This window comes from Enhydra lutris, unplaced genomic scaffold, assembly GCF_002288905.1.
Source record: "Enhydra lutris kenyoni isolate GAN:26980312 unplaced genomic scaffold, ASM228890v2 scaffoldscaffold1, whole genome shotgun sequence".
In the NCBI taxonomy this organism is placed as follows: Eukaryota; Metazoa; Chordata; class Mammalia; order Carnivora; family Mustelidae; genus Enhydra; species Enhydra lutris.
Window position 1 is genome coordinate 40545892 of NW_019154085.1, and position 14850 is coordinate 40560741.

The 14850-nt window shown below is 55.2% G+C and overlaps 1 protein-coding gene across 1 annotated transcript in view; it reads left to right on the forward strand.

The window, feature by feature from the left end:
• The first annotated feature begins 216 nt into the window (after positions 1 to 216).
• The window catches only part of LOC111144439 (EF-hand domain family member D1), a 40527-nt gene continuing 25893 nt past the window's right edge, over positions 217 to 14850 (forward strand). The window contains exon 1 of the mRNA XM_022498750.1: positions 217 to 533. Within this exon, the coding sequence (XP_022354458.1) occupies positions 232 to 533 (302 nt within the window). The 5' untranslated portion in view covers positions 217 to 231. The remainder of the gene's footprint in view (positions 534 to 14850) is intronic.

The following is a 14850-nucleotide window of genomic DNA, read 5'->3' on the forward strand; positions in this document are numbered from 1 at the left end:
ACCCGAGAACACCTGCGGCCTCTGGCCGGGAGGGCGGGTCCAGTAGCCGCCGCGCCTCCTTAAAGCCACGGCTCCGCCCCGCCCGCCCCCCTCTCGCGCCCGCGGTTCCACCCAACCGCCGGATTCCAGCCGCCTGGGCAGAACGTCGCAGAGCCGCGAGCCCGCTTGGAGCGCGCGGTCCGAAAGTCCCCACGTCTGGTTCTGCGTCCCCGGCTCCCCAGATCCGTCGCCATGGCCAGCCAGGAGCTGGCGCGTAAGCTGCAGCGGCGACTGCAGTGGGAGGAGGCGGAGGAGGGCCGCCCCCAGCCCGCGTCCTGTGCTTTCGCGGCGCGGGAGCCCGAACCCGAGTGCGAGCCCCCAGCCTGGGCGCCCACCGCCAGCGCGGACGCCGAGCTGAGCGCGCAGCTGACCCGACGGCTGGACATCAACGAGGGCACCGCGCGGCCTCGCCGCTGCAAGGTCTTCAACCCCTACACCGAGTTCCCGGAGTTCAGCCGCCGCCTCATCAAGGACCTGGAGAGCAAGTTCAAACTGTGAGCGCCCGCGACGCCCTGCGCAATGCGCCCGGGAGGACCCTGCACCTTGGGACCCGAGAGGGAGGGAGCGGGGAGGTGGCGATGCGCGGGTCTTTCTGGCCCCTGCTATGATGGGACAGGGTCGATAATTTAGGAGACCCGGGGTACCCTTAGCATTTAACCCACGCCTCAGATCCTGCGCGCCGGGAGCCCGTGCCGGTGCGGCGGTGGTGGGGTTGGGAGGGGAACCTGGCCTGGCCGGGACCCCGACAGCAGTGGCCGCAGCTCTCCCCGACTGAGCTCTTAAGTTCCCCTGAGCCCCAGGCTCCCGGGTCCCGACGGCCGGTCCCGCCCCCTCCGCCCCTAGCGGCCAGAGGTGCCCGCCGCGCAACTTCTAGGAAACCGAGTCGCTCGGAGCCTCACCTGGCAGCATTAACTTTACCGCCCAAGGGAGAAATTAGCCCCATTGTTTATCTTTTCAAACAAAGGAGTAAAGTTATCCTTGGCTGCCTCGCAGGGTCTGATGTACCCACAGAGTCTGAGAACTGAGAGTTGGTCAAACCAGTTGCAGAAGATCAGGACGTTCCTGAAGCGAGTGTGTCCCGGGAGCCTCCTGGCGGCGTCGCGGTATCTATTTTACCCGTTGCGTTTTGGGTAGGAGGCGCCCGTCGGAACCCCGACATAGCCCCTGGCAGCCGGTGGGACCGGGGCTCTCTCGTGTCCCGCGGTGAAAGCCCCGCCGAGCCCGGGAGCTGCTGGGCGTTGGAGGCAGCGTAGAGAGCTTCCAGGATTCGGCCTTGCATTCTGGGAGGTCCCTGGACCTCAGTTTCCAAATCTGTAGAGTGAGAGCGGTAATCGTCCCTGCCTTTTAAGGCCATACGGTATTTTGTACACCCTAAGCTCCTAACGGAGCTATTAATATTATTTCCAGAATTGGGCCAAGACCGGAAAAATGCCTGGGGGAGCAGAGGCCTCCGGCCAGGTCATGCTTGGAGTGTTTTTTAAAAGCGCTTGGAATGTGTTTGTCCTCCCGCGTGGAGGTTCTATTTAAAGGCTCTGTGGCCGGCACTGTGTGGCCAGAACCTTGGCCCCTTCTTGAGGCTGGGCTCCAGTCCAACCCCGGCCTCTGTGGAGGTCAGCGGAGGCTGGCACCCGGAGCCTCCCTGCCTCCTCGACACCCTGATTTCCCTGGCTTCCAGGCACTGTTCTGTGGTGTTCACACCTGGTGGGTCTAGTTTGGGTAATTAAGGAAGGCTGAGTTTTGGCAAATTAAAAAAAAAAAAAAATTGGTCTGGGGTGGAGATGGAAAAGCAGTGGGTGAATGGTTTGTGGGTCCCCTTTGATTTCTTTCTCGGCAGGGCTCCTCTGGCTCCTTTGCTCCCATGTCCCAGCAGTTCCTCACAGTCCAGCTGGACTGTGGGGAGGGGGATGCATCTTGGGGACCTCTGTCCTCAGGTTGCTTTGAGGTGACTTGGGCTGCTTTATTTATGCTATTGCTTTTTTTTCTGCAGAACATCTTGGAAAGAGTAAGTTTATTTGCGCACTGCCTAAGGGTAACACAGGGAGTCCACACAGGGTCTTTAGGCAAGGTGGCATCCGTGAGGAAACAGGGTCAAGCTAAAGGGACAGCAGTGTGTGGTCCAGGGTCCCAGCCTGTGTGTGGCACTACATGTTAGCTCTCTGGACCTGTGGTATAAGGCAGAATTTGAGGTTGCGTTTTTGTTTTTTTAAAGATTTTATTTATTTGACAAAGAGAGACACAGGGCGAGAGATGGAACACACGCAGTGGGAGAGGGAGAGGGAGAAGCAGGCTTCTGGACCAGCAGGGAGCCTGATGCGGGGCTCGATCCCAGGACCCTGGGATCATGACCCGAGCGAAGGCAGATGCTTAACTGACTGAGCCACCCAGGCACCCCTCGAAATTGCAGGTTTTTTGTCACCTTTAACCAAAATCAGAGTAAACAAAAAGGGAGGTTAATTGGCTTGCAGTTGGTGTCAGGTATGGTTGGATCTAGGTGCTCAGATGATGCTATCAGTGCTGTTTCTCATTTTCTTTCTTTCTTTTTTTTTTTTTAAAGATTTCATTTATTTATTTATTTATTTGTCAGAGAGAGAGAGAGTATGCACAAGCAGGCAGAGTGCCAGGCAGAGGCGGAGAGAGAAGCAGGCTCCCTGCTGAGCAAGGAGCCCGATGTGGGACTCCATCCCAGGACACTGGGATCATGTCCTGAGCCAAAGCAGCGGCTTAACCGACTGAGCCACCCAGGTGTCCCTGTTTCTCATTTTCTTAAGCCAGCTTCCTCTCTGTGTTGTCCCCATTCTCAGGTGGCTTATTATCCTGGGTGGTGGCAGGCTGGCCACAGCAACTCCAGTAAGTCCAGAAGGCAAGAGTGACCACAGCAAAGGGTTTATTGTGTGTGTGTGTCTCTTTTTAGCTTTACTATTGTTTCTTATTGGCTCTGAACCAATTGCTGTGGCCCGGGGAATTTGTGGCTGCCATTGGCCAGGCCTGAGCCAGGCCTGAGCCATGTGCCCCACCCTTAGCCACAGGGGCTTGGAGGTGGGGAAGACTGGCTTTCACAGGCTCCCTCGGGGCTCTTGCTGAGGGAGGATGGTCAAGTGCTGGTTTGCTGTGAATGACCTTCATAGGTCATCTTGAACCCAGAGTGTGGGCAGGCTCAGGCCTGCTGCTTTGTTCCCCTCCGGCCATGACTGTGCTATGCCCAGATGGGCAGCTCCTGTCATCAGGGAGTGGGGTCTGAGGCCCAAGCTGGTGCCCAGAAGCCTTCCTAGGAATCACCCCCCTGTGTCTGGAAGGCTGGAGAGGCAGAGCAACCCCTCTGGTTAGAGTCGGCTGAGCCATAGCCAGAGACACCAGCGAGGCAAGGGAAATAGTGTCACCTTTGGATTCCGACAGACATAGGGCTGCCGGGGCCTAGGCTCTGTGACCCTGGGCGAGCCTCATAACCCCTCTAAGTCTTGGTTCTGCTACTGGTAAGATGGGCACAACGGCCTCCCGAGAGGGGCAGGTAGCTGCTGTGTGGGGCCCCTGGAAAGTGCTGCTGTTCTTTCCCCACTGTGTTTGGAAAAGGCCCCCTGAACCTGGTGTCAAGACCCAGTTATGCGTCTTATGAGTGCGGGCAGGGTGGGGACATAGACCCCATATTCCAGGGTCCTTAGCTGTGACTGTTGGCCGTGGGAAAGTTGTTTAACCACTTGCATCCTGTCATCAGAATGGGGGCAGTTGTTCCTTTCGGTGGGTTTTGGGGAGATGAATGGGTGACCTTCTGAGATGGCATGTGATCTAGAAGGGGAGAGCCCTTTGCTGCAGACCGGGCCTTCACATTGACTCCAGCCCTGTGTCCCTGTGCCTGGCCCCTGCTTCAGGCCCCCATGCTCCCCAGAGACATGGATTGCATGGCCCCAAACCCCCTGAGCTTCCACAAACTCAGCAGCCACTCTCTGAGCTCCTTGGTTTTCCCTCTGTGAGTGTCTGCCTGTTTCTCCCACCACGGAGGCAGCCGGGACGTGGCCGTCCCTACCCAGCCAGAGTCAGCAGGCCCTAGGTTGGGAGATTTGTTACCTGGCTCCTTCCAACCTGGCTCAGCATGTGGCAGTGACTCTAGGCTATGGACCAACCTCATGGCCCAGCCCTGATTCCCTGCTGGCCTTCTTTCAAGGGTGCTTCTCCCTGCTGTCCTGCATGACTTAAAAAAACAAAACAAAAAATGAAACCCCCCCCCCCCGCCAGCAACTTTTCAGCTATGCATAGGGAGGTCCTCTGACCCCAAGCCCACTCCTGCATGGACCCCTAGCTGCAGCTGCCTTGGCCCCTCCCTGAAGGCAGGGCCAGGAAACCCCTTACTGGGGTCTCCCAGGCTCCTTTGCTGCCGGGAGGAGCCCTGCCCATCTGACCCATCCCTGACTCTCCTCCCTGCCCTGTGAGGGTGTCAGCTCTGCATCCATCCTGCTGGTGCTGGTCATTTCCGTACTTTGCCCCCAGTCAAAACATGGCCTCTTCATCTCTTTCCTTTTTTTGCTTCGCTTTTCTTTGCATAAATAAATGAAAGCATAAGTGTGTTAAAAATCCCAGCTTGCTTTCCAAACTTAACCCACTGTAGGAGCAGTACCGAGGCTGGGAAGAGCAGGGACGCAGAGCCAGGCTTCCTGAGTTTAGACCCGGACTCTTACCACTTGCTACCAGGAAGGTGACTTAAAAGCTCTGTGCCTCAGTTTCCCCTCCTGTCAAGTGAGGGTGAAATAGTATGGGCCTCGTGGGGTTACTGTGGGGATTAAATAAGCTAATGCATGTGAAGCAGTTAGCTTGATTCCAGGCCCACAGTGAGGGCCCCGGAGGTTTGTGTCACTCAGTTTTAGAGGGTCACACCCCTATCATTCTGGTGGATGTGCAAACTTTGTGTTGTCCTCTTTTGCTTAATAATTCAAAACCAGGGGCGCCTGGGTGTCTCAGTCTGTTAAGCGTCTGCCTTTGGCTCAGGTTGTGATCTCAGGGTCCTGGGATTGAGCCCCCCGTTGGGCTCCTTGCTCAGCGGGGAGTCTGTTTCTCCCTCTCCCTCTGGACAACCCCCCCACTTGTGCTCTCTCTGACACATAAATATATACAATCTTTTTTTTTTTCTGAATATTTTATTTATTTGAGACAGAGAACACAAGGTGTTGGGGTGGGGGCGGTGGCAGGGCAGAGGGAGAAGGAGAAGCAGACTCCCCGCTGAGCAGGGAGCCCTATGTGGGACTCCATCCCAGGACGCGGGGATCATGACCTGAGCTGAAGGCAGAGGCCTAACCAACTGAGCCACCCAGGCACCCCTAAATATATAAAATCTTAAAAAAAAAATTCAAAACCACTTTGCAATGTCTGAATTACCCTCTGAAGTTGATTTCCCCTGCAGTTGGAGCTGGAGTGCAGTAGCCTGGCCGCCTGCTGAGTGAGTGGTCCTGTGGGGGGCTGTGCCCTCCCTTACTGCCTTTCCAGGCTCTGTGGGTGGGGGTTACTCAGCCACTGCTGGGGGAGTGGAGGAGTGTCCTAGGGCTGCTGGGACCAGATCACTGTAACTCAGTGGCTTTAAACAGTGTGAACATATTCTCCCACCTCCTGGAAGTTGGCACCTGAACGCAGGGTATCAGCAGGGCTCGGCTAGCTGTGGAGCTTTGGAGAAGAATCCTGTGCCTCTTGTAGCTTGTGGTGGTCACCGGCAGGCCTTGGCAGCCCTCGGCTTTACAGGCACCTGGACAACTCCACCTTGCTAGTGTCTGCTCAAGTGTTCTTGATCTTGATGATGTCAGGACACTAGCCAGTGGATTTAGGGCCCACCCTGATCTAGGATGACTTCATCTGCGTTTAATTTATTACATCTGTGATGATCCTATTTTCAGATAAGATCACAGTCTGAGGGGCTGGGTGGCGGTGAATTGGTGGTGGTGGTGGGGTTCAACCTGTTACTACAATTGAGCAGAGTTCCCCAGTCCATGTGGCCCCAGGAGGGAGAGGCCCCCACATTTGGGTATGTCAGAGCCTTAAAGCCAGCATGATTCCCAACCCCCAGCAGAAGGAAGCCCCATCCCAATGACATGCAGTGGCCATCTAACTACAAACACAAAACTAGTGGAAAAACCCCGACCACCGAATTCCTGTTTAATCTGAGTTTCTAGATCCAGGCTCTGATGTTGCCTTAGTTCACTCAGAACCTGACTTGATGGGCAGAAACTATGCCCATTCTTTTTGTTCAGGGTGAGAGAGAGAGAGAAAGAGAGTGGGATTCATGTAGAAACTGCAGAACGGGCTTTGATCTTCTACATTTGATTTTCCTATTTGAACGTGTTTCGCTAAAATAAAAAGAGAAGGAAAGGAAAGGAAGAAAGCTAAGAAAGAAAGGAAAGAAAAAGGAAGGGAGGGATGAAGGGAAAAGAAAGAAAGAAAGGCAAAAGAAAAGAAGAGAAGAGAAAGTGTTGCTTTAGGGATTCTTACATTGTCAAGGCTTGGGGAAAAAACTGGATCCTCCCAGGCTGTGAGCATGTTGGGGTCTTGGGCTGGGGGGGGGTCACTTGTCTTCGTATCCTTAGGGCCTCCTGCGCACCTGAGCCTGGCTCCCAAATGGTGTGTTATAGGAGGAAGAGAATTTTCGAGTGGGTGTGGGAAGCCAGAGCCATCATCCACCTGGCCAGAGAAAGTTCCCTCTTCATATCCAAGTGTGTTACTGGATAGCCTGAGCCAAGAGAACAGTGGCCTGATTTTAAATGAACAGCGAGAAGGCCCAGAAGAAACGGACTCTGTGTGTGTGTCCAGAGCTGTAAGGCGAGCTGGTGGAGGTTAAGGCTAGATAGGAAACTTTAATTACCCCCCAGGCTTCTCCAGGGGCCTCTTGCAGAGGGAGGTACAGGGGTGGGGGGAGCAGCCACTTAAGGGCAGGACCCAGATGCAGCAATCTGAAATGTGCCTGTAATGTCTACTCTCCAGTTCCCCAAAGAGAGGGTGGGAAGAAGAGCATTTGGCTCTGAGAGAGTTGTCCTTTTATGGAGAATCCGAGCTGGTGATGTCATAGCTGCCCTCCAACACCAAATCACCGCTGAGCCCATCCCGGCTGAGCCCATCCCGGCTGAGCCTGGGGAAGGGCAAGGATGTTATGGAACTAGGGAGGGAGAAAGGGGTGTAGACTTGAAGGGGAGGCATTTGCTGTAGAGATGAAGTCGAGGAGGTTTACTGGAGAAGAGGAAGAGGGGGAAGAGGAAGGGGAGGAGGGGGAGAGACAGCGGACCCACCCTCAGGTGCATCTTTTGAGTGAATTGACTTCTAAGATGGAGAAGGTGCATGAAAATAAAAGGAATCTCGGTGCTTTTCTCCCCCTTTAGAGAAAGGCAAGAGCTTTCATCTCCTGATTGCTGCTTTGGTCCATAGTGACCAGCCTTCGATTTGACATTCCCTCACCTCCACTGGGTTTTGCAGCCTTAGACTCTGGCTGCCTGAGGGTGAGGCGCGAGAACCCTGGGCTCTTCGGAATTCCTGGGGAGCATTCAGCCAGAACTCTGACTGGCTTCTGCTTTGAGGCCTCGGCTTCCGGCACAAAAGGCACCTTGACTGGGAACTAGAAGTGTTTCTCAGATCCCTTCAAGTACGGTTGTTTCCCTGGGTTTGCCTTGGATGGGGGGCTGGAGGGGCGTGCCCAGTTCTGGCTATGAGACATCTGTGGGGAGTTTCTTCCTCCTTCCCTGCTCCCCATGTCTCTCTCTGGGAAGGCTCCTTCACCATCCTTTTTTGTTTGTTTGTTTGTTTGTTCAAAGATTTTATTTATTTACTTGACAGACAGAGATCACAAGTAGGCAGAGGCAGGCAGAGAGAGAGAGGGAAGCAGGCTCTCCACTGAGCAGAGAGCCCAACGCGGGGCTCGATCCCAGACCCTGAGATCATGACCTGGGCTGAAGGCAGAGGCTTAACCCACTGAGCCACCCAGGTGCCCCTCCTTCACCATCCTTAAGGAGCCTTGCCATGCAATGAGAATTTGAACAAGAGGAATTTGAAACAGGAGCGATCAAAGTTGAAATTCAGTGAGTTATTAAAATCTTGCATTATGCAAAAAACATCCTTTCCCCTTTCTGCCTCGATCGCTCAGGTTACAGGTGCCTCCTTTCAAAGCGGTGAGGTCTAGGGGACTCCAACTTCATGTATACTCTAGCCCTGTTGGGCCCCGAGTCCAGCGGGTAAATAGAAATCCCTTTTTCGGGGCGCCTGGGTGGCTCAGTGGTTTAGGCCACTGCCTTTGGCTCGGGTGTCAGGGTCCTGGGATCGAGCCCCACGTCGGGCTCTCTACTCAGCACGGAACCTGCTTCCCTTCCTCTCTCTCTTCCTGCCTCTCTGCCTACTTGTGATCTCTCTCTGTCAAATAAATAAATAAAATCTTAAAAAAAAATAAAAATAAAATAAAAAAAGAAATCCCTTTTACTGTGGGGTTGAAGGAGGGTCCAATTTCCCCTGGGCTTCGCTGCCTCTGGTTCAGGATGTTCCTGAGCCAGTGGGTCCCTAAACGTGCGCTGAGCTGCTGGGGTCTTGGGAGCTGTGGCAGCCGGGCCAGTCAGTGATCCGGGGGGTAGATGCTCTGTGGAGGAGCCCAGCACCTGCTCTAGGTTTGGCACACGTCTGCCTTCAGTTTCCTGCTTCGTGAAGATCTATGCCTCATGTGCACCCTTGCACGTGCGTTTGCACGTGCTGATACGCATGCTCACGTTCACGCTCCCCCTTGCACACTCAGTGCTTGTGTCCCCTGCGTGATGTAGTCCGGCCCCTAGAGCCTCTTTCGGTTCCTGTGTCCCTCAGTGTTGGTGATCAAAGAGCGCTGTTGATCCTAAGTCCCAGGTGCTCCTTGGAAGGCCCATGGGCAGGGGCCGTTGAGCCGTTGAGGCAAAGACCACACCGTCCTGAAGGATGGAACCTGACTTGTGGTTAGCGACCTGCCAAGAAAATGGACCCCAGACATGAATTCATTGGTTCCGAGGCTGTGTGACCTTTTGTGATGCCTTCCCCAGTGTTCCCAGCTCTGGTCTCCCATGGTCTATACATTCGTTCACTATAATCCATGGTGGTACTGTGACGATGGTGACGATAGTGATGGTGAGCCTCCTTCTTATCTACCGTGGCTGAGCTCGTCACCATTCATTCAGCGAAGCACCTGCCGGGGACAGGTTATACAAACCGATCCCGAAGAGTCACTGCCCTTGAGAAGCTCAAATAACCTTAACAGGGAGCCTGATTTCAGTGATGCCACTTGACAGGGAGGAATGCAGGTCCTGGAGAAGTCATCCACCATGCCTGTGCAAGATACTTTGCGGGGCCTAGCAGCCCCCTGTGAAGATGCCGGGGGGCACTGGGCTGCTGTGTTCAGGGTAGGGGGTCTTGGTCTTTCTGGACACATAGCCAGGGAAGTGCAGCCAGCCAGGTCTGGGAGGGGATCCAGGTCCTTGACAGAGAAGCACTGAAGGCCCAGGCATTGAGGGTCCTCGAGAAGGAGGGTGGCGGCCGACAGCTCGGAGCGCGGTGGGGACCCACTTGACCACGGCGGGCAGAGGGAGAAGAGACTCCAGCTTCGGTTCATTGTAGAGAAAAAAGTTTTCTCATGGTTGGAGTTGCTGAGAAATGGAAAGAATTGTCTGGAAGGTGTTCAGCCCTTTTCTCTGGGACTTCAGTGGGATGCAGGTGGTCTGACTTCTTGGGCCGGGACTTTGGGAGGCTGGGGGATGGACTGTATGACCTTCTAGTTTCCTTCAAGGCCCCTGGTGGGCAGAATCCTTCAGGAAGGGGTCAGACAGTAAATGTGTTTGGCCTGTGGGTCCTTGGGTCCCTGCTGCCACTGTGAGGCAGAAGCAGCCGTTCACAATACCCACCAGCAAGCCCTGCTCCAGTCAGACTTGGGCAACGGGATTTGGCCTGCAGGCTGTAGTTCACCAGGCCCTGTTCTAGGCGTTTAAGTCCCTCGGAGTCCTCTGAATCCCAAGCCCTGGGAATCTGGACTGGTCTCTCTCATCGCCTTCCTGGGTTTCGCTTCCTGAAGCAGGCCTCAGGGCCTGAGGGAAAAAGAGGCAGAAGCCGAAGGGGACGGAGGAGAGAGCCCAGAGCCCTCCCTGGCCACAAATGGCCACCCTGTTCTTTGCCAGCAGAGGGGGCTGGCAGCTGGCACCCCCGCAGCTGGGGTCCCTGGTGTGACACTGTCCCTGGGGAAGGGCTGCCTGGGTGTTAATTCCCCTGAGAGGTGGTCCAAGGTGTTTGGGCTAGGCTGTGGACAAGCCCTGGAAAGACTTAAAAACTCCAGATGAAAAGGAAAAGCCAAAGCTAACTGGGTAGCAGAGACTTTGGCCTTGGGCGTCTGCCCCTCCTGAGCCCCGTGGCTAGAGCAGGAGGAGCTCTTCACCTCAGATCTTTGGGCCCCCTGAGATCATGTCTCCTGGTGCAGGTACTGCTTTGCTGAGGGGATCCTGCTTCTCCACAGGGTTTAAGGCCCATTTCCCCGAAGCTGAGACCCACTGGTCTAGAGGGAACAGCCCAGAATCTCACAAGTACAGGGAAAAACTTTTGTTGTAGATGTATGATGTCCCTGTTCAGAATCTCTTGTAATATAATGAAAATACTGTAACTTGGAGAGTGGAAGCGTGATGCTGTTCTCTTCTAAGGGGTCCCCCCCATCAGATTAGGTACCAAATCCTGAACGCACGTGCTAAGACTATCTGTGCCCTTCTCCTCATGTGAGTCGGGAGGCCTTTGGCTCAAGTGATGGAAAACCCTGCCCCGAGCTCATCAGTGAGGAATCATCTCGTATAACAGGGAGTCCAGAAGACAAGGGTGGCCCTTGGGCATGCTTGGCTGCTACTGTCCGAGCCATGGGTCCAGCCCGCTGCACCCCTTCAGTCCTGGTGTTGCCTTCATCAGGAGGCCGGTGGCAGTATGGGAGCTCCCCAGGTCCCACATAGCTGTTACAAAATCAGGGGCAGGAAAGACCTATGGGTCTTCCAAACAACGAGGAGGTCTTTCCCAGAGGGATCCTGTAAGCGAGCCCCTGGCATCCCCTTGGCTGGCACTGGGTCATGGGCCCACCCAGACTAGTCAGTGACTGCCCTTCCCTGAGGGGCAGGCACCTGGCCAGAGTGGGGGTTCTGGAAGGGAGGAGTGGGGCCCAACAGTGCTCCTTTTGGGCCTTTCCCTGACCATGGCTCTCTTGTGTCTGTCTTTGTTTTTGTATGTGCGGGAGAGGCTTTCAGAAGGAGGCTTGAGTTCTGGAGACCAGACAGGAAGCAACCCATTACTAGGGGCTCTGGGCATGAATGTAGAGGTCTTTGCTCTGGGACATTTGCTGTTGCCATTTTAATCAAGAGTCCCTTTGATCTGTCTCTTTGCCTGTGGTTGTAGATCTCTGGCAGTTAAGAATATTGTGTATTTGGGGTTGGGGAGGGGGATGTGTCTGTGTCAGCTGTCCTCTAGGCCAGCTTTCAGTAAAGCTCCTACTTTTGCCCCAGGTCACCCTTCCAACTGACAAAGAGCTTGGCTGAGCAAGGCCACCTTGCCTCTGGGTTTGGAGGGCCCAACTGGCTTCCTTGGGCAGAATCGCCCATTACATTCTTAGTCTGCTTTTTGTCTTTGAGAACTGTTTGCTGACACCTCCCTTATCTCAAGCCCCCTCCCCAGGCTCCCTGTATTCTTTTTATCATCATGACTGTTATATCTCTGATTTCTTCTCCTTTTAGAAGGGTCTCCAGGTGGAGAGACGGTGAATGCGTGGGGCCAGCCGCCATCTTGGTTGGGAGTCATAGGCATTGACATGTCTCCTTTCTTTAAGCGGCTCCTAGTATTATGTTGCTAAGGGCCCCTCTCTTGTGCGAGGGGTGGATGAGTATGTAGAAAGGGATCCAGGCCTTCTTATATGGTCTTTCAGTGTTAGCCTGGCTGTCCCCCTGTGTTGCAGGATGGAGGTAAATTCTTTGGTTTTGGAGGTAAAGGCTGGGTTGCCAGTGCCAGTGGCAGCCTCCTTGTGCCAGTTCCTGGTTCCAGGCCAGGCAGAGCCTTGGGAGCCGGGAGGGGAGGACAGGGCCAGGAGCGGTGGACTCCTTCTGGTCGCACTGGGGTCTGATTCTGAAATGAAGAGTGGTCTGTCCCTCTGCATGGCTGCCTCTGGGTGGGCAGTCCATGCTTTGCCTTCTGCCAGCTTGGATCATATTTGCAGGAAGTAGGAGTACATTGTCCAGGACCTACAATCTGTGTCCCTGGGGCTGGCCCCTCTGCTCCTTCCCAGTTGGAGGGATGGGTCGAGGCTGAAGCTGATGCCAGCTCTGGGGTTAGACATCTCTGTGGTGGACCCCAGGCACCCGATACTGCTCAGGGAACACTGCTGGGCCTGGGACAGCAGGCCTGGCATCAACCTTCTACTGACAACACGCGGCTGCTGACCGTTCCAGCTCTATGCCCAAGGGGACCTGGTGAGCTCTGCTTGGCCTTGGAGAAGCACTGGCCCCCAATCCTCCCCAGCCCTGCCCTTCTTGGCCTCCGTGACAGGGTCTTTGTCCCCTCTCTAAAGGTCTCATGCTTCCTCCACCCCACCCTATAATGGTCAGCTTTATTGATCACCGGCCTCCCCCCAAAACACTGAACGGCCCCCACTTGTCGAGTACCTACGGTGTGCAGGCACTTCTCTTAGCATTTACATAGCATAACACTGTGAGGTCGGTACACTTATCATCCCTCATTTCACAGATGGGGACACTGAGGCAGAGAGAAACTAGATCACTTGCCTGGCATCACACATCATGTAAGTGGTGGAACTGGGCTTCGAACCCAGAAGGGCTATACTCTTGTTCCCTGTGCCACTAGCCTCTCAGTGTCATTACTACCTCCCGCCCCCACCCCCAGCTATCATCTCAGGCTCCAAACCTCAGCCATCCTTGACGCCCTCCCTTGCATAACCAGGCCGGGCTGGGGGTGGCACAGCCTTTGTCGGCTTCCTGACCACCTGGCCTGGGGCAGCTGGCCTACCCCGTCCCTCTTCCATGTTGTAACCTTTTGCCAGAGCCCAAATCTCCTTACCTTGCTTCCCTCTATGCGTGGGGGACAACATACAACATTCAGTAGCTCCCAGTTGCTCAAGGGATAAGGTTCAGGCTCCTCATGATACTGCAAGGCTGGCCCCAGTTGGCTCCACTCTTACTGGTCTGTTGCCTGTCCCTTCCCCGTGACTCTCCCATACCCCCCAATTTCTAGCCGATTGTACTTAATCATGGTTGATTCTCGTGACGTTCCCCTCCCTTTCATGGTGTTTGCCCTGGGAAAGCAGAGACCAGTCCTTGAATGTGGCTAACTACTTCTAATCCCGGTGCCCACCGCAGGGCCAGACCAGGGCCAGAGCCAGGGTAGGGTTGCCTTGACGTCTGAAGAGGGGTCTGAGCTCTGCCTTGAGCTGCTGCGCTGTGGCCCTAAGTGCTGCCTCTGGGGTGCTTCGCAGCCCTCGGCCGTGGTGGTGGTGGGGCATTCCTTCTAACAGTGCCACTGACCACGAGCCACACAGACGCAGGCATCTGTAAGTGAGATGTGGAAACAGGTAAGTGACCACATTCTCAGGTTGCCCCCAAGATCGTGTGACCACTCAGCATGCAGGCAGAGCCTGAATTAGGTCCCGCTGGTACCAGCCCCGTGTTTTTTCCACTGAGGGCCTGTAGGTCCCTTGGCCCCCAGAAGGGCTGCTGGATTTAAGGTGGTTCCAGCCCAGCAGAGGGACACAGGGAAAGGACTGGCTGGCAGGGAAGTAGTACAGTGGAGATGGGAGACCCTGAGGTCCAGAGGCTGCTAGCCCTGATGTTCTTCCTTCCTGTTTGGAGGGACAACCGAGTCCCCCATCGTCCACTTGGGTTGGGCCTGGGGCCTGGGGCCTCCACTTACCTCAGAGCCTCCCCCTGCCATCTGTCTGTCTCTCTGACTCCTGGGTTTGAGGGTGGAGGAGGGGTGGGGCACTGCCGGGGCTGCCCCAGGCCTGACTGAGTTGGTGTGGACACCTTGGGTCATTTGGGGGAAACGTCCCCCAAGATCCACAAGGCTCTTGGGAATTCCCAGGAGAATTAGGTTTCCAGGGGCATGTCTGGCCTTGTTCCCAGCCGCTCAGAACTTTTATAGGAAGTGTTGGGAACTGAGGGGAGGCACCCCATGACGGTACCCTTGCAGCAAAGAACTAACCCTTGGTCATTTTGACATTCCTGCTCAGAAGAACCGTTTTGGCCTCCCTGCTGCTCTACTGGGGATTGCTCAGGGCAAGCTTCCCACGGGACGCCAAATGCCACTTGGGACGTCCTGTGGGACGCCAGAGCCCTGCCCTCACCACACTGCTCCTCTTCCCTCTCCTTTCTGGATGGATTGCCCGGAACTTTAAATTCCCAGATCCACTCACTCCACTCCCTGTTCCCAAACTGAGTCTCCAGCCACCTGCCCTTAACCCAAGCCCAGCAAGGGTGCCCCCGTTTTTGAAGAACCAAGAGGAGACCCCCAGGATTAGGGTCTTTTACTTAACGAGATAATATCAGCCCAAAACAAGTGAGCCCAGAGAGTTAGAGTAACTCGCCCAGAGACACACAGCATACAGTGTCACCAGGGCTTTGCACCAGGGGACCGTGACCTGGGGAACATGCTCCCGGCCACTGTTGTCCTTCGCTGTCCTTGGGAGGAGCCCCCGAGCTCTAATGGACCAGACTGTGCCTGTTACATTGGTGTTGCTGAGTCAGACTTTCCGAGGCCAAGCCCTCACCAGCTCAGAGGGTTCTTGGCATCGGTGCCTTCAATGTGGTCAGAGGACTTTGCACT